Source organism: Periplaneta americana, chromosome 8 (genome assembly GCF_040183065.1).
Source record: "Periplaneta americana isolate PAMFEO1 chromosome 8, P.americana_PAMFEO1_priV1, whole genome shotgun sequence".
Classification (NCBI taxonomy): domain Eukaryota; kingdom Metazoa; phylum Arthropoda; class Insecta; order Blattodea; family Blattidae; genus Periplaneta; species Periplaneta americana.
Window position 1 is genome coordinate 59,770,333 of NC_091124.1, and position 23,020 is coordinate 59,793,352.

A 23,020-nucleotide genomic window follows, 5' to 3' on the forward strand; every position below is an offset into this window, starting at 1 on the left:
ATCATATTTTTTGCAGTTTTTGAAGTGAGTTTCGGAACGATGCTAGTAAGAAACCAAATAGCCTGAAATTAAGTAACTCAGTATTCGTTATCTTGTGTATCAGTGCTCTGGTCTCCGATCATGCGCAGTGTCTTACATCTGAGACTTAGGAATATTCAATTGTCTCATCCTTTTCTAGGGAAACTGTACATAATTATTTCAAGAGAAACAGGATTATGGCTCCTCCATGTCGACTAATTTGAGTGCTTTCCATTATTTCTTTTGGGGTTACTGTAGAACAGTTATGTTTTCTAAAAATCCTACAACAATAGAAAAATTAAAGAATTACAGTCAAGAAACAATACATTCAATTTCAGAAGATATTATGCTTAAAAACGTTTTCCATAATATGTACACAACAGAACTGAAGCCCGTATAGAAATGAAAGGCCACCTTTTTCAACAATTTGTTTAAATATTCAGATGTTCAGTATTTTTCAATTTAAATGCACTCTCCATATTATATGCCAATGTGCTGTAGAGAGTATACTACAGACGTGGACAAATTATTAGCAAAATTGAAGATTTGTATTATATATTTTTACAAAATATGATTCTTCAATTTAGACTACAGTTGACATTTTTGTGTATTTCCAAATTATTAGCAAAATTGAAGATTTGTATTGTATATTTTTCAAAATTTAACTCCTCAATTTGGACTACATTTGATATTTTTGGATATTTACAAATTATTAGCAAAACTGAAGGTTTTTATTGTATATTTTTACAAAATTCGATTCTTCAATTTGGACTACAGTTGACATTTTTGATATTTCCAAATTATTAGCAAAACTGAAGATTTTTGTTTTATATTTTTACAAAATTTGACTCGTCAATGCAGTTGACATTTTTGCTAATTTACAAATTGTTAGCAAAATTGAAGATTTTTATTACAAAACTTGACTCTTCAATTTAAACTACAGTTGACGTTTTTGCATATTTCTGTCTACTGTAATGATGGAAATATGCAAAATTGTCAACTGTAGTCTAAATTGAAAAGCAAATTTTGTAAACACAATTATCATAAAAATCGTCAATTTTGTTAATAATTTGTCCACGTCTGTAGTCTATACAGTGCATAATGAATATGTCCGCTGGATAGTTCAGTTAGTGAATAAAAACACTTATTATTAATACTGCACTGCATTTTGATTCAATAAAAACCTAACGAAAATTATCGAACTGAAAATCGTAACAGTTCCTAGTTTACGTAAATGGATGCACTACTTTTCGTCCCTCCTATAACTAGTAAAATGATTTGGTTGTATTTTACACTAGTATCATCAAACTCCAATCGTGGAAGGGGATAACAGTGTCCGGTTCTCAACCGTTAATTCAAAGGTATAGCCACGTTAATATTAGAAATGTTAGCAAAAACAAAATGATGGACCCGGTACAGCATGTATATTTGATTAAAGCGCGTGTAGAGCTGTCTTCCAAAATTCAGTTGCAGTTGTGGACGGCCGCCGACGCTCTGCTTAGCAATTCTCAATCCGTCACACACAGCACCAGCACCGCCCGTATCGATGCAAGTGTGCACAAAACCGAAGCTTGTGGGAACGGTCAAGTCTGCTTGCTCAACTATTGAACGGATTCAGATTACGTTCGGAATGAGCATCGAGTCGCTTGGGAATATACCGCAGTCAAATATTCATTCGTGTGGCAATTTCAGTCTATACTCTATTCAACCAAGAAGAGAGACCGTGTAAACATAAAAACTTGGATGAAACGAGCAGCGAATGGCTCTTGCAGCAGCTCGAGATATCTCACACAACTCGATGAGTAGGTGACGTTTAGATGTTGAAAGACAAACATAAATTACACGCGGGGCTTATAAGCCAGGGGGCCGGGTTCAAATCCCGGCAGATCCAACCTGAATTTATCATTTGTTGGGCAAGCTCGTGGTCCAGGCAACACAGGGGTTTTCTCAGGGATCACCGGATCTCTTGAGATATTCCAAGAATTGAGACAGGGAGATCAAAAACCCACAAACTCCAATTTTTGACAAAATTGAGTTATGCACTGGATGATGCATTTTAGTTTGTGCCCCATGCGTGGAAGGCAAGAATACACTAATATCGACATTCATCTGCATTCTGGGGGCTGTTTTAAAACTCGTGGAAGTCAGAACTCCACTTACTCCATGGAATAAGAGAGTTTTTGTATTCCAAGCTTAATTTCCCGGTAGGTGGCAACACTATCGCTCAACCAGCTGAGTAAAGTGATACGATACGGTATTCAGAATGTCACAAAAATCTATGAAATCCATGTAAGTAAGACTATTAAAGGCACAATATCGAGTCGATTAACTTCCAGAAACCAATACAGATGCATCATTCCTCAGTCAACTAAAGTACAATTCAGCATTGCCATTGAAAGAAGAAAGCAAAAGGACTTGCAAAATTTAATGCAGTTTATTTCCGAGGAAAGTAGGATGAATTACCAAACTTGTTTGCGGTCAGTAATAATCTAGAATCTAGATGCACAGGAAGAACATGAGAGTGAGAGAAAAAAAAACAATCTGTAACATGAACGAGACTGTGTTAACATTTTAATATTGTTTGTGGTTTTATTTGTGTATTTTGATTTGCTTTATGGTAATTTGTGATTTTCTGTCTCATATATTTGAAATTTAAAAAATGTAGCAATGTTAATCTTAATAATAAACTTCCATTTTCTCGTTTCCAATGTTTCATAAGGGAATTATGATATTCTTATCTTTTTTTCTTCACATGGCTCATATTTTCTTTTCTTTTCTTTTCTGAATTCATGCACTGTGGAGTCAGAAAACCACTAACTCCAGCAGGGTTTATTTCAAATTATAGCGTAAGATAATGTAAAAATTTAGGTTTTGAAGTATTTAATTGATAAAGAATATAGTTTTACACAATACTAATAGATAAATGTATAATATTTAAAGTTAGTAAGAGAAATAATAAGTTTTTTTTTCTCTCCTGTAAAATTTGGTTTATTGGAGTTAGGGAGTTTTTTATTTCCCTGTCTCAATTCTCAATCATCAACATTAATTACGAGTGACACGAAGACCCACTACCTATGGTGCACTCTGCATAGTATCTGATGAACTAAGTGGTCTACGCTTTTCGGCATTAGCTACATCTATGAGCCACGCTCGTAGAGTCGTGGTGAACAGTGGCAAGTTAATGGTCCTGCCATTGCACAAAACAGTAAATTACGATAAAATTATTTTTGTAATTGAAGTCTCAGAATCTACAAAAAGAGATTGTGCAAGAATCGATGCCATCGGACAAGAAGTAATACAAATTTTCCTCATGAACTGGACCAGTTTCTCTTATAATACCATAACTTGATCTATGTCTTTCTTACACTGTACATGTATTGTTTTATGGCGTTTAATTCTTTAGGTTTGGATACTTCTCATAATACACCAGGTGCGTGAAATTTTACAACAAAAACTTATTGGAGTGGAAAAACAACACAATTACGCTGCAAACGATACTAATAACCAGTCTGACTTTCACTGCACTGTAATACTGTATTTATGAATCTGCTTGTTGCTTGTTAAGCAGACAATATAATGCAGGTAGGCCTGTACACCAGAGGAAATAACGTATGCGTATTTCTAAAATATTTATAACACGACATACAAAACGGAGTACAACTGAATCCTTTTCGGCTAATTCCTTGACAAAACTATAGATATAATTAAATAAGTGTATAATTAATCCGAGAAACTAATTCAACATAGTTCAAAAAATAATGTAAAACAATACAGGTCCTACCTAAATATGTCAAATTGGGTGGGTTAAAATAAAATTTTGGATTAAATTGTTAATCAAATCGGGTCTCCATCCTGTGTGAAATCTCAGTAGTATTATTTTTTACAGGGGCTTACCAGCCTATCGCAAAACCTTCGAGCTTGAAAGACCCAGGGTTTTTCTATCGCGGTTTTCTTTCCCTTAGCTAGTTTTAAGTAACTGGAATGCGACATTAACTTATTTATTTATTTAAATTTAATTTACTGAAATTTAATTTATTTTAATTTAATTAATTTAATTTAATTTTAAATTTTTATTTATAAAATTTTAGATTTTAACATTTTAATTATAAATTTTAAATTTCAAATGTTATTTATTTATTTATTTACTTACTCACTCACTCACTTAGTCACTCCATCCATCCATCCATCCATCCATCCATCCATCCATCCATCCATCCATCCATCCATCCATCCATCCATCCATCCATCCATCCATCCATCCATCCATCCATCCATCCATCCATCCATCCATCCATCCATCCATCCATCCATCCATCCATCCATCCATCCATCCATCCATCCATCCATCCATCCATCCATCCATCCATCCATCCATCCATCCATCCATCCATCCATCCATCCATCCATCCATCCATCCATCCATCCATCCATCCATCCATCCATCCATCCATCCATCCATCCATCTATCTATCTATCTATCTATCTATCTATCTATCTATCTATCTATCTATCTATCTATCTATCTATCTATCTATCTATCTATTTGTCATGAGAGAGATGACTGGTCAGTTACAAAATAAATTGGTAAAATTCAAGTACATTTCTAACGTAATAAAGCGAGGAACGGTACATTTTCTTTAATGTTATAAGGTTATGGCTGTTCCTACTTTATTGTATGGTTCAGAAAATTGGGCACTGAATACATCGGATTAAAGAAAGATCGAGTCTGCAGAAATGAGATTTCTAGCATAATTAGGCTATGTAGCAGCCTACAATCGACGAGACGAAATAAGAAACCTCATAATTAGAAATTAACTAAATATTTTTAACATAAATGAGAAGGTAATGGAGAATAAATAAAACTGGCGTGATCACTTCTTCCGGATGGGCAATGAATGAATCACTAACCCGATACTACTGTAGAGATTCTTCGGAAGTAGATATGTCGATCGTCTTAAGAGAAGATGGGAAGATGGTTTCCCTGTGTCTTTGAAACAATCCATAGGTCCACTATGATGTTTATGTTGTTTATCATGTTGAAGATATACCGATAAGCTGTCACAATTTGACTGTAATTATGTTTGTATTTGCCGCCTTTGCTTATCTTACAATGTAAATGAATTAATTAGTCATTAACGTTTTCGGTACGTAACATGTACCATCTTCAGATGTTTGTATGTGATTCTAATTGTAAACCAAGCCTGTGGGTGCATGTATTTGGACATAAATGGTCAATGGTTTTGCTGTACGATGTTGGTGAAGTGTTGTCATAATACACAAATGATCACCTTAATTCTTATATACTGATTGGTACCACACTCTATCAAACTTGAATTAAAACTTGAATTAAAATAAATAAATTAAAATGTCATTATTTAAAAACACTATATAAAGCACTGTTTAAAACATTTTTAAAACTATTTGAAGCACTTAGTTTTTACATCACTATGTGAAGTATGTGGTCACTTATTGCGTGGAATTTGCTGGTTTGCAGTTAAATGAGGCACTTGTGGTGATCTTGTTTAGCGTTGAGTTGGACGCGATGTCGTGGCATGACTATGTTTTCTGAAGTGATGTTGAGATACTTCTGTTAAGTTGATGGCTTATGTAATATTATAACAAAGTGAAGATTGTCAGGTCCGTGGCTTTAGTATCGCCTGGCGTGTCTGTAATAATATGATTGAATATTAATTTATGCAATTGGGAATGTTTGTATTTAAATTAGAAAATCTTTTGCTGGTATTAATATGGTTAAATGCCTACAATAGAAACGGCGGAACAATTCCATATTATAAAAGAACACAATTCAGGAAAACCCCTACTAAACGAACAAATAGCCAACATAAATAACCCACTCTTCAATTTATTCAAACTATTCCCGCCAAAACAATCACACACACAGATTTTACAGACACCCCCTCTACTTCCGGAAACAGATAATATAACTAACTAAAATACTGTGAGCAAGTCCATAGCTCTAGTATCAGCCTAGCATCAAGCACGAGCAGACCAATACACGCCAAAACTGTAAGTTATTTTTTTATATAATAGGCATTACCCAAGCATTTAACCATATTAATACCAGCAAAAGATTTTCTAATTTAAATACAAACATTCCCAATTGCATAAATTAATATTCAATCATATTATTACAGACACGCCAGGCGATACTAAAGCCACGGACCTGACAATCTTCACTTTGTTATAATATTACATAAGCCATCAACTTAACAGAAGTATCTCAACATCACTTCAGAAAACATAGTCATGCCACGACATCGCGTCCAACTCACGCTAAACAAGATCACCACAAGTGCCTCATTTAACTGCAAACCAGCAAATTCCACGCAATAAGTGACCACATACTTCACATAGTGATGTAAAAACTAAGTGCTTCAAATAGTTTTAAAAATGTTTTAAACAGTGCTTTATATAGTGTTTTTAAATAATGACATTTTAATTTATTTATTTTAATTCAAGTTTTAATTCAAGTTTGATAGAGTGTGGTACCAATCAGTATATAAGAATTAAGGTGATCATTTGTGTATTATGACAACACTTCACCAACATCGTACAGCAAAACCATTGACCATTTATGTCCAAATACATGCACCCACAGGCTTGGTTTACAATTAGAATCACATACAAACATCTGAAGATGGTACATGTTACGTACCGAAAACGTTAATGACTAATTAATTCATTTACATTGTAAGATAAGCAAAGGCGGCAAATACAAACATAATTACAGTCAAATTATGTTGTTTAGTCAACTGTCCGAAGACAGTGTCTGAACCTCAGAAGTGATACCACCACGACACCACTTATGAGGCAACTAGGCCAGGAGATAATGGAGTAGGGTGGCCAATTCCTTTCCTCCTCCATTGCATACATCGCCCACTAGCTACATATTACACTAACCAGATGTCAGATGCATATGAAAGAAATTGTTCTTCCTCTGACACATATCGTCAAGTGAGATGTACTGCCTGATAACAAATGTACATATCAGCCAGAATCTCAATCGGAGACACTGATATGAATGATGGTTAAATTGTTCAAGCAACGTCTAAATGTTCTCGTTCTCTTCTAAGTTGCCGCCACTGTTATTGCCATTCATAAACAGAAAATAATGTGTTGTATTGCCGTAGACATAATGTTATTCTAACTTAAAAGCATTACTATGAATATATACCTATTTTCGAATATTCTCTTCACTAATTACCCATATTGTCAACAGCGCATTTGAAGAGTCTCAAGTACTGAAATTTACACTTTTAATTTTCATGTTTTTATATTTACTCTTTTTAAGAATTAACTTTACGCGATTCACAAACTGAATTGGTATCAATTAAGCCAGGATAAGGTTAGAACAGTCAGTGACTGGTTGTAAAGTGCCAAGCTGCGAAATAGATCAACCAATATTTGACACAGTGCAATAGACCAAAGAGCACAATAATAAAAAAAAAATCACTACCATCATCCAGTTCATACACTCGTATCACTGCCATGCTTCCAAAGGTCATCCCAAAGGGTTTCACTCTCCCAGTCTATGATTCGAAAATTTGTTTCGACTGGCTGGAGTGAGGAATTCTTCTGCCGTGGTTTGTCCTTTTCTGTCTATACTGTCTTAAAGCAGTGGTGGCTGCTGTAACTGGAAGTTAATTCAAAATGTATTTTAATCGATTACTTAACGACGCTGTATCAACCGCTGATTCATTTAGCACTGGTGGAATTGATAGTGAAATGCTATTTGTCCATACGCGCTATACGGTTGGAGAAAACCTCGGAAAAACACCAACCAGGTAATCATCCCGAGCGGTAATCGAACACACGTCCGAATGCAGCTCGGGATCAGCTGGCAAACGCATCTGCTGCCTAAGCTACGCCAGGGGGGGGGCCTTATATTTTTCTTTAATTGTATAATCTACTAATACACGTATAAAATTCATTTCTATAGCTATCGTTCCCTGCGTTCTCTGATTATCTAGACGCCGCTTTCATATGGAGTTCGAGTGTCCATATATTACCCAGGCGGTATTACCCAGGGTGCTTTCTTTTGAAGATATAAGATAAGAGATTGTTTGTTGATTAGAACTTCTCAGATACCACTTCAGTCACAAAAAGCGGTAACATAATTATGTCTACCAATGAAGCGTTAGCAACTGTAATAGACGTTCTCAAATCTACTGCACGTGGAGTAAAAACCAATGTTGTCGTATCTGCAGTTGAATGATAACGACAAAAAAGTTAGCAACTTTAATTTCAATTTTAATTAAAAGTAATCTTATAGCTTAAAATGTATTCACTGTTGATAGTGGTCGTGGAAATCAATGTAACCTACTGATGTCTGTATAAAAATAATTTGTAACCAGGAATTGTCTTTGGAACGAAAATGTGACAACACCGCTTGACAATACAAGTAATAATGTGTGAAAAAAATATATATAAAACAGAGCCTTCTGCCTGGGTATTAATTGGACTCTCGGACTATACAAAACTTGGTTTTGCAGAAATTCTGTACAATTTTAGTCCTATGCGCTTATTTAACTAATGAAGGTTCGAAAATCGAATTAGTAGCATCAATAATATTTCCTACTTTTGTTTATATTGCAATGGCTCTACCACATGGGCGCCCAAACACTGTCAGAAGAGGGGAGGATGTACTCACTTCCTCTTACTCGCTGCAAGAGAATGCCAGTTAGTGCACGCTTTATGTTTAATAACGTCTCCACTAATTATTCCTTTCTTTCAGTGGCGGATCTACGGATTGCAATGTCATTCTTGATTTATGAAAATACACTTTTGCCTCTGTTTTTTATCTAGCATGACCTTCTTTGGTTGACTTTTATGACATGATTTACGTTCAACCAGATCATCAATATTTGTTTCAAAAGAAGTGCATAGTCTCAGAAGATAGACTAAGTTACAGTCACTCAATATCCTGCGATAGTCATTCTCAATGTAGTTCCGTTCTGAAAATGTTTCTTCGTCCAGGGAAAGAGAAAAATGACATAGTGATTTTATTTTTTCCTTTAATTGATTTTCGCGAATGACTTACCGATTTCAAAATATCTACTAAATTAGGGCATACTTCCTCAGCTGATGTTATGAAGCAGTCTTTGATCAATTCTCCTTCACTAAATGGCTTCATATTTTTTCCAGTAAGTTCCGCAATTCTATACGAAACCTTGACACTATTTATGAACATAATAAGCTTGAGGTTTCAAATCTAAGTTTCTGTGATCTGTCTGGAAATAAACAATCCTGAACAATAATACAACTACTGTATTATAAATTACACTAAAATGTGATTAACTCATAACCAGACCTGGCGGTTTCGGTCCCATGGACGTAAGGTTAATGGTACATTTACCCTAGACTAGCATACTAGATGTTGGTTGCGTGGTATGATCAGACGGTCATATAAACAAAGGTGTGTATATACACCGGTGGACTATCGGCCATGTGCACGAACAGTTCTAGGAGGCTACAACTACATTACCTACTACTTACGCAAATTACAAGTTGCTCCTAAAAATAGGTAATCAAGGCTAAGTTACACATCTCTGTAAGGATATATAACTTGAAATAACATTAAATCTCTACATACATTAGTTACATATCTACATATTTAGAGAACAACATATGAATAATTTAAATAAAGTATGTATGTAACTTATCTAGTTGACTTTCTTAACATCAGATTTCCACACATTTTCGAAATGGATTACGATTGGAATTCGATGTTTTTTTTTTCTATTTTCGTAGGAAATACATCTCAAATATATCAGAGTTTTAAGTTGTTCTAAAATAAACTTTTGACTGCAGACTCACTAGTAAATGGTTATTTACCTCTGAAGGCAATAGTTTTATGAAAAAAAAATGGAAATTGACCATATTTAATGCCATATTGCTGCATATCACACAAAAGTTAAGCTGCTACGAAAGTTTAAGAGTATATAAAGACATTGCACAAGAAGAAAATCCGGTGCTGACTCGACTGGTTGTGAAGCAGAGATAGTTGTGTTGGAATTGGAATTGCAAGTGAAGCCAGCTTGTAAGACAGCGTATCAAAATAACCCTTACATACAAGAGAACGAGTTTAATTTCGATGACCAGACGTGTTCAATTCCGTTAGCCCACTGAATCATGTCGGGAATCTCAAAGTGTTCTGCGACCTTTCAAGCGGAAATCGGAAATCTTATTGAGAATGGGAGAGGTCTCCCAGAATACAAAGTACTGTCCGAAAGCAGACCTCAAGCGGGACACATAAGGTAGATTTTCTACTCTGATATGCGCCACCAGCAGCAAGACAGAGAAAGGAGAGGAGATTGATTTACAGTGCCAAACGTCCCTTTCATTCGAATAATCACTTCAAACGTGAGAATCCTAAATGTGTCCTTCCACTCAGAATAAGTGTCGAAGAGTCCTCTTCTTGACCTCAGGTGGCAGTGTAAACCGACCAGGGTTCGATTCCTCCACTAACCAACTGACACAGATTCGATAATCGATATAAAATGAAGATTAAGTTCCTCCCTAGATCATATATGTAACAAATAACTCATTGCTATGTTAAAATCGTTTGCACTTTGAAGAGAACAACCGCCAGGATCGCCACCCGTCCGCCGTAAACGAACACGAGATGGCAGTATGAGAATTATGACGTGACTCCTTATGTAACAACTAGATGGCAACGTAGTCAACCTGACAAAAGTTGTTAACGTCAAAGTCTATAAGGCCCACTTATCTGTTACATATATGATCTAGGGTTCCTCCTACAGGCATTTGATATGTCCCTTCCTTTTTGTTTGTCCAGTGTAGTCTCAAGTGGTGGTGATAAGACACGCTGATCATATGAGCGAGACATTTGAGCTGTTGAAAGTTCCCATACGGTCAAGGTATGATTAAGATGTATACACAAAAAAATGGCTATGTCCTGTAGCGTGAATTTGTCTAAGTCCACTTCGGGCAGCGCCTGGTCCACACTACTAGGGAAAGGATGTTTATTTTGTTCCTAAGTTACCCCTTCAATATATCATCATCATTATCATCAACATCACTGTATGAGCCGGTTGGTCTGTTCCTGTTCATAGAAATTTGTAATAACTTCTGCGGTTCTAGTCTTGATCTATCTATTAGAGTCTCGGCCTTCCCAAGTTTCCTCGTCCTATCGGTTTATATTTTAACATTATTTTTTGGAATCCGATCGTCTTTCATCCTTTCCAGATGCTGTGACCGGTTGTTTTTAATTTGTTCAACTTTTTCGTTTAGATTAAATATTTGTCTCGATGTCTGATTTCTTCTTGCTCGTTTAGGAGGAATCCGGCGACCGATTTCAGAAAACACAGACTCAATCTTGCACTTATTGATCTTAAGGTCCAAGTTGCTGCTCCCTATGTAAGTATATAACTGCCATTGTCTTGTAGAACTTTAATTAATGAATTTATTTATTTATTTTGATAATAATTGTAACATAACATATAATATATACAGAAAAACATTAGCTCGCCCCTGAAAGAGTAGAACTCGTGCTCAGGGGCGGATTCCTGAATTGAAATTAATAAGTATATAATACAATTTGTCTTATATCTACTATGCAATTAGAATATATAAATTTATATTTACAATTTTTCAATTTTTATAAAATCCATACATAACTTTTTAAATTTAATATTAAAACTATTAGAATTGGCAAGATTAGGATATTTAAATATAAATTTGTTATATATTCTTGGACCTAAATTACTACTATGATTAAACACTGTAACAGGGTTGCATTTTGGTTCAAACAATCTTAAAGAATTGATACCTTTTGTTTCATATCTATGAGAATACAATTCAAAATTATTTCGATTTTTATGTATGAATTTTATTAATACAATATAATAAATTTGTCTTATGTTAAGTACATTAAAGTCTAAAAACAATTTTTGAGATGGAAAATCAATAGGTTAGGTTAATTTTCTTGTTTTGTTTCTTACGTTTTTCTGAATTGTTCCATATATTTGTTGGGATTTATTCAGTTTTCTTTCCACATCGGCGAGGGTTCGATTCCCGCTTGAGCTGGTTACCCGGTTGAGTTTTTCTGAGGTTTTCCCCAAGCGTAAGGCGAATGTCAGGTAATCTATGGCGAATCCTCGGCTTCATCTCGCCAAATACCATCTCGCTATCATCAATTCCATCGACGCTAAGTAACCCAGTAGTTGATACAGCGTCGTTAAGTAACCAAGTAGGTAGAGGAAAGTCACAAAGATTAATAAAATGTAGTCTGGGATCAAGAGACTGTCCGGCAACATATATATCTCCAGATAGTTTCGCACAAAAAATTGCGGCGGGAATTCCGTGCTTGTAACTGAAGCAACATTCTTCTCAACACTGAATAATTCTTTCCGTGCGTACAGAACTCACGGCACGTTCGAGCATCACGTTTGATTCGGCAAGGTAGTTGCACCCCAAAACCTCTGAAACTTTCTGAGCGTTAACTAAACGAAACGAGGAGCAAGAGTATTAATGTCGGAGAAGAGAAAAGAAATTATACTGGCAGTAGAAGAAGTTTACTTTACATGCCCATTTTAAATTCTAGCTGCGGTGATGGGCAGTTAAATTAAAATACCTTCTCTGGCAGTAGTTTTAATGGCTTTTTTCCTTTCTTTCTTCCTCCAAGAATTAAGCTGCACTCTAGACTTCCCATTTAATCAAAACAACACACACACAGCGGGCAGAGAAGTGAATAAATTCGGATGAACACACACGCTTCGTGGCATCGAGTTCATTCTGTGGTAATCTGCATTTCACAGTTCCTGATAGTTCGTCAATACAGCAGAATCTCGCCTGTCAATATTGTGTACCCACACCAATTGGAATTAATAGTGCAGAGAGAGGTCGCACAGTTAAATGAATGGCTAGGAAATAGGTTATACGCGCCACATATTCTGCTTCAGAGCCAGGGCTATATTATCCGTACGCAGAACGTCCGACTCAAAAATGTTTCATCAGAGTTAAAAGTGTGTGACAGCCGTGAACAAATTAACGGTCTTTACAACATTATCTATACTAATAATAAATCTGTAACCGAAATTTTTCTGGTATTTTTCGCTTTTTCCAAAAATAATTGGTGTTAACATGTATAATTATTCCGAAAATCGCTCTTAAAGGGATAAAGATCCCTGTCATATCTAAAATATGATGCAAGATCATTCCACTACCTTTGATAGATTTTCTGATAAAAATAAATTCATTTTAAAAATGGTGAAATATCAATATTTTCTTCTAATACAAAATAAAAAAAAATATTTATTAAGGAATGTAAATGAAAGAGCATGTTACTGTAAACATGAGTTTCAGCAATAAAATAAAATAGAGGGAATACGACAAAGTTAACAAGTTTATGAATTATGAGCGAAACGCTTCATCACTGCACAGTGAACTGCCACCATTCTGAATTTTGAAAATATATATATATATATATATATATATATATATATATATATATATATAATTTTTTTTAATCGTAAAAATATTTTTTTCATATAGCAGCAGGACAGCGTTTTACACATACTAATTTTAATTGCTGTACAAAATACAGTAATGGAGGGAAAAATGTTGAATATTTCCAAAACATTTACTGCTGTAAGCTGTACCTAACCCCTTAAATATTAGTATCATTTCCACTTTAAGAGGAGGCAGAGGTGAAATTTTCGAACAAAATTGAAGAAAAATGAAAATTTGTATTTTTTTTTTTCATTTTTATTATCTTTATTTTGATATTCCGATGTTAGTTTTTGATTTTGTGCCCTTAAAAGTATGAAATTAAAACCAAGATAACTCTATTACTATATTATTCCAATAATAAACTAATACTTATAATGATTTATATACCTTCTCTGAACATATAAATAAAAAGAAATATTGAAAATGTCTTACAATATGGTGCATGGAGCATTTTATATCAAACGATATAATGTTTTATAAAATTATTAATATTTACAGAACTATTGTACTTAGAAAGTTGAAACTTGGTATGTCCATTACTAATAACATACTTAGTATCCATGATCAATTTCAAGCAAATCGGATAAATTTTGTGGATTTTGAAATATTCAATCTGCCTCCCCTTAAGACTACTATTCAAAGTAACAGTAACCCAGATTGTTTAGCAGCAATTAAGGATAACTTACTGGATTGTTGAAATTAACGTTACATGCTAAAAGGTAACAAAGAACAGAAATAACGTCCATCCTCCTGCTTATCGACGTTATGATAAGTTATTTTGTACCACAGCTGAATCAGCTGGGTGAATTTGCCAGTATTGTGGTCGAAATATCAGCGAATGTCGAACGATTTGCATGTTTCAATAAAGGTGAGAATCCGGGTGAAATCACAACGGAAATGTGAATCCAGGTCCATATACTCATATACTGATGTTAAACTCAATGTTACGGAAGAAAACAGTATTGGGCCCATCACGTTGACTGGAACTTTTTCCAGTATTGCAGAACATAAATATCTTTCCCAGGCAGTTAAATTCAAAATAAATTACCTTGAGAAAACCGAAAAATAATATCAGAATGTAACTGTTTGTACACTAAAATCATATGAAATGTGGATATGGAGAAGAATGGAGCGTGTAAAATGGACAAACAGAATCAGGAATGAAGCTGTCCTAGAAATCGGGGGTGAAAAAAGAATAATACTGAAACTGATGACGAAGAGAAAAACAAACTGGCTGGGTCACTGGCTAGTAGAAACTGCTTGCTGAAGGATGCACTGGAAGGAATGGTGAACCGGAGAGAAGTTCGGGGTAGAAGACGTCAGATGATAGACAGCATTAAGATATAGACAGACTATCGATCGTAGGCGGAGACTACGAGAAAGGTGGAAAATAATGAAGACTGTAGAATGCTGGGTTTGCAGTGTCAGTGAAAGATCACATATATATATAGTAGGATAGAGCGGCAGTACTCTATGTAACAACATTGACTCTCGTGAAGGCGAGATAGTGCAGTGTTGATGCGCGGTCAGCCATTTTGCTTCACTATGGTATTTCATGTGAACAGAAACTATTTACTGCCTTTTTTTAAATTTATTTAAGGTGTAAGGCTAATTGGAGTCTGAAATATTAAGGGGACTGGGTAGTGTTGCCTGTGCGATTAAAAAAATTTCAGTACAAAAATTTAGTTCAATATTTCTAGGCTTTTAGTGCTCAGAGTGGAATAAAAATTGCCATGTGATACAATCAATCATTCTGAATTCAGTGGTATAAAAGACAACTAATTAGTTTCGTATCCAAGTGCAAAAGAAAGGCCCTAACTGATAACCTGTTTTCCCACTTTGTTAAATGTACCTCATTCTTCAGGTGCACATTACTTTCGACAATCTTCACTCATGTACCTTGCATTTTTTTAAGTTATATAGTAATGCGTATTGTAAATACTAAAGCAAAATTTAGTTAAACATTTCACCCCTAGTGAAACAGAAAAATATTGAACTTTATTTAACATTTTTTTTAATTTTTTTAAATGTATTTTTTTCTCGTGTTATGTCTGCGATATTCTTAAACCCGTAGGTCTACTATGTAGTACACAAGCTGCAGAAAACACTGTAAAAATTTTATGTAAATTGATTCAGTAGTTTCAGAGAAAAATGCGCTTAAGTTCGAAAAATGTCAACTTATGGAAAACTGCATTTAAAAAACAGAAGGATATATGAATTACATGCACAGTCAAATTTAAAGAGGTTATTTAAAGGGCTTACCTCCAGAAATACCTCCCAGAGAATTTATATTGTTTTAAAGAGCAAGTTTTGTACTTTCTTAAAACACAAAATAAGAAATCGGATTTTTGACCTCTAATCACTACCTGGTTCCCTTAATAGTCTATCTTTTAAAATGGTGAATATCTGCGTGGTATTCGGGTATAATTTTTCTTGCTCCAATAGAAAGAAAGAAGAGAAAGGAGATGTTTCATAAGTAGGCCTAGGCCAAAACTACCTGAATGATGGAACATACAGAGTGATTCAAAAGTTCGGCGACATAGACAAACTCCGTTATTAGTACACATAGCAAAAAATGGAAAAAAGGGAACGTTGTTGGAAATAGGTAGTTTTCAATCTAATGTGCTTTAATTTTCAACGTAGAATATACCGTTGAGGCTGTACACTAGTACAACACACCCCCAGTTTTAATGTTGCGAAATTATTGGATTATCCACTAGTTTTACCAGATTTTAGATACGTAGTGTATCGGGTAAATTACGAAATGATGACGATAATTAGCAGTGTTGCCAATACAAGTTCACGGAAAACCGCCAGCCAAGGATGAAATTTCCCTGAATTCTTATGCTATCAATGCAAAGAAATGTTTCTTTGCACTGTGAGAAGTTAAATAACAGCTAAAAATCGAAAATTACCAGAAAAATTTCGGCTACAGATTTATTATTAGTATAGATATAGATACAGTCCTTAACTTGATAATGGAAAAAAAAATCATTTTATTGCTTTAACAATTAACCTATAACCTTAGATCACTGTTGCCTGTGAAGTCATAATTCATAAAAATAAATTTTATTTCTCATAAGACTGTGAGAATTAGTATTAATTCTCAGTTGTATTGAACCTTATATTCATTAAACACGTTTAGCTGTTATTTAACTTCTCACAGTGCAAAGAAGCATTTCTTTGCATTGATAGCATAAGAATTCAGGGAAATTTCATCCTTTCCTGGCGGTTTTCCGTGAACTTGTATTGGCAACACTGCTAATCATCATCATTTCGTAATTTACCCGATACACTACGTATCCAAAAGTAATTGGTCCTAACATATATAATTAACCACCCTGAAACCGAAAATCGCTTTTTTGAAACTCTTTATTTGTATGTCTGTCTGTCTGTCTATCTGTGTGTTACCTTTTTACGCGATAATGGCTGAAAATTGGAACATAAATTAAGTTCATTTTAACTTAGAATTTAGGCTATATGGCATTCAAAATATTTTATTAAAAAGGGAGGTTATAAGGGGGCTTGAATTAAATAAATCGAAATATCTCCCTTATTATTAATTTTCATGAAAAATATTACATAACAAAAGTTTCTTTAAAAATAATTTCCGATACGTTTTATTCTATGCAAAATTTTACAATAACAGCGCCAACTAAGGCGGTGTAATGAAATAAATAAAACAAATGACTTCGTCTATAAGGGGCCTTGGACAACAACAATCGAAAGCTATGAAACATAGTCTACAGAGAATGTTTCTGTGTTTGTATGAAGTAATATCGGAAGCTAAATTATCCGATTTGTATAATTAATTATTAATTCACCATTGGAAAGTGTAGTTTCTCTAGATGGACATAATGCTATAATGTTATTACAGTAACTTCTGAGTGAATCGAGGACAGGTAAGATTAAAATAGCTTCTTATGCACAGAAAACTTGATAGGCTATTCTGTACATTCGTTTCCTGTATTTCCTAAAATATTTTTTTTTTTTTACCAAAAGAGTGGTCTCTGGATCAAAATGATCGAATTTTAATTTTTTAATACAATTTAAATTAAGTAACATAATAAACGATTTATCCTTCTATCAAACACGAATGTTCCCTGGATCAAATGTCCTATTTTAATTATGCAATTACCTTATATTTATTTCTAATGGGTGCAGCGGAGCGCACGGGTACGGCTAGTATAGCAATAAAAATAAATCATTTTTTCTAAAATTACAAAAAAAAAAATAGTGGATGATAGAAAAATTGTGACTTAATTTTTTAAATGAGCACATGAAATTACTAAGAAGCAGCGGAAATTTTTAATGTAACAAAATCACTGTTGATGAGTGTAATTGGAGGCGTTACGTTGAATTAGATTTTGGGAATCACTTTTTCTATATACGCTTCATACTATTTAGTGAGGAACATGATAAAAAAAAACAGCATCACTATACAAAATTCGTACTCTGCTAACAGCTTCACAGATGAATTCCCTCACACGGAAATAAAGGCTTCTGAACATGTCTAAATCCATGTTGAGAGAAGCGACAGTATTCCATGTGCGAGCCGGGATTTTTCTGCCCGAAGCATTTTTTTTTCTCATTTGTGAGCATTGTGATAATGCCAAAATTAGATTCAGGAAATTTGTTCGTATTATGCTTTTACGGTTCTTCTTAATCCTCAAAGCTGATTAGAGTTCCGTGCATGTGCAAGGAAACCGACGCCTCCACTGGGTAATGAATTTCATCTATTTGGGAAACCTGAGTCGAAGGAAATATTTCAAGCCCAATATAAATATTTTATCCAATGAAACAAAGCTGTGTATTATCCAACAAAGGAATTATACAATTAAAACCTCGGTACTCATAGCATTCCATGTTTTAACGGCTTTAACTTCAAAGAAAATGTTATGAGCTTCATCCGTAGAGCGATAGATTACGGACTACAGCAACGTGGGTCAGTTACTGAGAGAAAAAAATATTTTTCTTTTTCGTAAAATACTTCAGAATAAAATTGCCTTATTTGCGGAAAAAAATTAAAGAACTGAACTAAGATTGATTGTGGGAGAAACACCAATTTGAAGAAAACCGCGGGACGATAGATTTAGATAGCCGTGCGAAAAGCTAGAAACTGATAACGTCTCAATATAAAATTATTATTCTTCACAAGCTCCTTAAGGTATTTTCTACCTCTCAGTTTGCCCTTTGGTGGTCTACCCTCATGTAATATATGCGTAAGTAATCACTTAGTAATTCAAGACGCCGCTCATCCCGTCGGATCCCGGCCACTTAGTCACTCGTAATCTGTGCACCTCTATACATAGTGCGTTGGACATTGCACCACTATCACATATTCTATGACACAGTGCATGAGGGTAGGCCACCAAAGGGAAAACTGAGGTAGAACTTAAACTGAGAGCATTCGATACGGCATCGGAACTGGAATTCGATGTGGCTTAGTGGATAAAGCGTCAGCACGTAGAGCTGCAAGCCCGGGTTCGAGTCCCGGTGCCGGAGAGAATTTTTCTCTATTCTATCCATCCTTTATCATATGAACTATTGCATTACGACAACCGTGACGAAAATGTGATCGTGCGCCGAGCCACTGTGTAACCTGTAACGTGCATAGCACCTATGGAGGGAGGCGGAGATCCGAAGGGGAAGTGAAGCAACTGTCTGACTTATTAACGGATTTTCATTTTCCTTACATCAAGTATTTAAATATAATTTTATACAGTACAAGGTTACAAACTAATGTTTAGTACGTCAGGAATTATGTCACTTAAGCCTACTGCCAGTCGTATTTGATCACGAAGGTATTTGTCTGTCAGTCGTGATCTAAATTTGGTTTTTTACTATTTTCATTGTTGAAAATAATTTTTCACAAACGTACGTTCTAGCAAATATGGCTTCAACGGAGCAAGCGAAAGAACGAAGCTTCGGATATTTATTTTTTGGCAACGATTTTGAAAAGTTCAACATTTGTCAAGTTCTTACATCTAGCTTTCATAACATCACATTGTAAATCTGTGAGTTTAAATTGAAGATCTAACCTCATTATTCGTACATCTACTGAAAAAGGACCGACATACAGAGATGATGATGATGATGATAATAATAATAATAATAATAATAATAATAATAATAATACTTCATCTTTTAATGTATCACGAGTGACACGTAGTATAACGCCGTTTTATATTATACAATCGTTTTCTCTTAACACTTATGAACAAATCATACATTTAGTATTCTCATCATATTGGCAGCAAAAAAAAAAATACGTCCTCACATCCTGTTTTTGTAGAAGCACATGGTTTCGAGAGAGTTACTGCGATGATACGCCACTCGCAGGTCAGAGACAAATACAAATGGAACGGAGTTTGATTCCAGTGAGTGAGAGGGTGGGGGTTGGGGGAGTAGGAAGCAAGAGAAATGCATAGCTATCATTGCGAGCCACAATGTGCTCCCGAGTCACATTTTCGCCACAGCTGCATTACGAAATGAAAACGGCCAGCCAGATCTATTACTCTCTCTGTACACAAGTCATTTACATGGAATAGTGAACAATATTGAGAGAGTCTTGGGCGAGACCCGGAGTCTCATCCGACGTTTATTTGTATAACTGTGAATCGTTGTAAGAATGCTTGAGATATATCTCTGACATCTCTGGAGTCGCAATTCCCTAGTCGAGGTTTCCCCGTTCTTGTATCAAGAGGAACATATGCACAACGGATTGAACTGTATGGTCACAGTGCGGAAGGACCACAGTCCGCCACAGCTACCTCCATGATATAAAACGGATTGAACTCTGTATGAAGACGGAGACTCATCATGCAAAAACCCTTTTTTTCGATATGCGAAAAGCCCGAAAACATTTTTTGTAACTTCGCAATACAACTTCTTTACTCCATACAATGCCAGAATGAAGACAGAGAGTATCAACAGAAGCAAAGCTGAGTTCAATGTACTGTAAATGCATACGAAAGCACCTACATATGCGTCTATGAAGCTAGAGTTCAGCAATGAAATCAAATCGGAGACGCAGAAACGGGAAAACTGTAGCTCCGAACTGGACGGAGTCTAAGGAAATCTGGCGCGGTTAGTGCAATCTATCTACTTCAACGTCGTCCTTTTTTGCTTGTCATTTCAGTAAATGCTTTATTGACAGTGATGGGTGCTTTGTCTATTGACCTCTGGGTGTTATTAATTGAGGCCTACTGCAATGATCAATCAAATGTCAATCACACCCTGTCTATTGTTTCCGCTACGTTACATTCTAGGGCACTAAGAGCGATATAAACTTGATAGATACAGGGACAATACAGATGTGACCTGCAGACAAGCTCCGCGCTTTTATTCGTAGTTGATCCGAAGTATTTTTACCATCAACTCTTCTCCGTTCAATAGTGTAACTGAAAAGCAAGCCAGAGGCATAACTCTCATCATCATCACCGTCATCATCACCATCATCATCATCATCATCATCATCATCATCATCATCATCATCATCCTCCAACAAAAGAAAAAACCAACAAACGTAGGAAAGAAAGAAAGAAGGAAATGAGAGATCAAATTAACGAAAGAATAAACAAAACAACATTACTGTTTGCAGATGACCAAATCGTAGTTGCCGACTCGGAAGGTAATATGCAAAGAGCAATATACAAATTAGGAAAACTTTCGAAAACATATAACTTGAAAATTTCAACAAAAAAAACTCAAGGTTTTAGCATTCTCTGGGTCAAATTCCATCAGATCAAAAATAGTTGTAGATAATCAAATATTAGAACAAGTTAACTCTTTTGATTATTTAGGTTGCAATCTCTCTCACATTTCCCCTAAGGATTTTGACAATAAAATGGCTAAATATCAGCAACTCATAAGCACTACTAAAAGAACACTGTTGAAGAAGGTTAGAACTGAGACTGTTTTAAAACTTTACAAAACACTAATCGTACCAACACTATTATATGGTTCTGAAACATGGACACTCACCTCACAGCAGATCAGAAGACTAGAAGCAGCAGAGATGCGACTCTTAAGGCCACTAGCAGGTTATACACTTCTTGATCACCAAAGAAACGAGGACATTCACAACATATTACAAATACAAAACATAACTACAATTTTAGATACATACAGAAGAAATTGGTACGACCATGTGATCAGAATGCCCCCAGAAAGAATACCACAAAATATGCTAAACTACACACCAAGAGGAAGGAGAAACATCGGCAGACCGAAGAAGCGTTGGAGGGACCAGCTGAATCCAGGAGACGGAACAGGCCCAACGGCCTAATCCGAAGGGCATTTGATGATGATGATAATGATGATGATAAACAAAAGAACGAAAAAAGGGAGTAACGAACAACAAAAATTAGTAAACAAATGAATTAACAAACGACAAAAATCAGTAAACTAACAAACTACGACCAAAAGTAGTAAACAGACCAAGAAGAATACGATAACAATTAGGAAACAAACGAACTATCAAACAACAAAAATTAGTGAACGAAAGAACTAGCACGAAAATCTGTAAACACATGAACTAGCAAACGATAAAAATATAGTAAACAAACCAAGTAGCAAACAATATTAAGATTGCCATTTCGGCCCCGCTTAAAACTACGTAGCAGAAATAACAGTAATTTTTGGAAATCAATTATGGACATGTAAATAGGCCATATTCAGTTGAGTTCTGGTAAAAAAAAACGTTTTCCTCAATTCTATAAAGCTTCTAAAACAATAGGCACCGGTTTCTAACAACTTTTTCAATAGGTATGTAGTTTGGCAACATCACATACACAACACAGAAGTTTCTGGTCTATACCACTACGGACCACTAAAGTCAAGAAGGCCTACGCATACAATTCTAAGAATATATATTATATGTTATTCCAGCAACTAATTTCATTGAGTATAAGGAAACTGTCGAACTCACATGCTTTACTTCGTAGATCCCAAATCTTGAGCGTTCGATCGTGGCTGCCGGACACAACTTTCGTCGGTTCTCCCAGAAACTTCGCTGCCATCACCTTCCCAGAATGACCGGTCAGAGTGTGCTGCAAACAAAAATTAGCATTTATGTTAACAAAGTTAGATCGAACATTAAAATCGCATTCAGAACAGACATAATGTGAAAATCCTACCGTAATGAAAAAACAATTATATCTAACAACAGAAAGGATAAAAGAAGGGTCGAAGAAACAAAAAACGAGCAAAACAAGAGACGAACGTAGAAAACAAGGAAAGAAAGAACCAGCAAAGAAATTAAAGAATGAAATAACGAATGAATACAAGTACAAACGAAGCAATGAAGGAAAGAACGATGAAATGAAAGAGAAACGAACGAAGGGATTAAGAAAGACATGAACGAAGGAATAAACGGACAAAGAAGAAAGAAGAAAAGAAATTAATAGGAGAATAAATTAATGCAAGAAAATTACAGACGGAATTGGAAAATAAATTAAGAGATTTATTTATGTACTGATTTAGATAATTACTTAATTACTCACAC

General features: G+C 35.1%; 1 protein-coding gene across 2 annotated transcripts in view; it reads right to left on the reverse strand.

The window, feature by feature from the left end:
* LOC138704734 (autophagy-related protein 16-1-like) overlaps window positions 1-22,560 on the reverse strand; it is a 125,808-nt gene extending 103,248 nt beyond the window's left edge. For both annotated transcript variants that reach the window (XM_069832902.1, XM_069832901.1), the window contains exon 1: window positions 22,445-22,560. In XM_069832902.1, coding sequence (XP_069689003.1) covers window positions 22,445-22,535 — 91 coding nt within the window. In that variant the 5' untranslated portion in view covers window positions 22,536-22,560. The remainder of the gene's footprint in view (window positions 1-22,444) is intronic.
* Window positions 22,561-23,020: the final 460 nt, after the last annotated feature.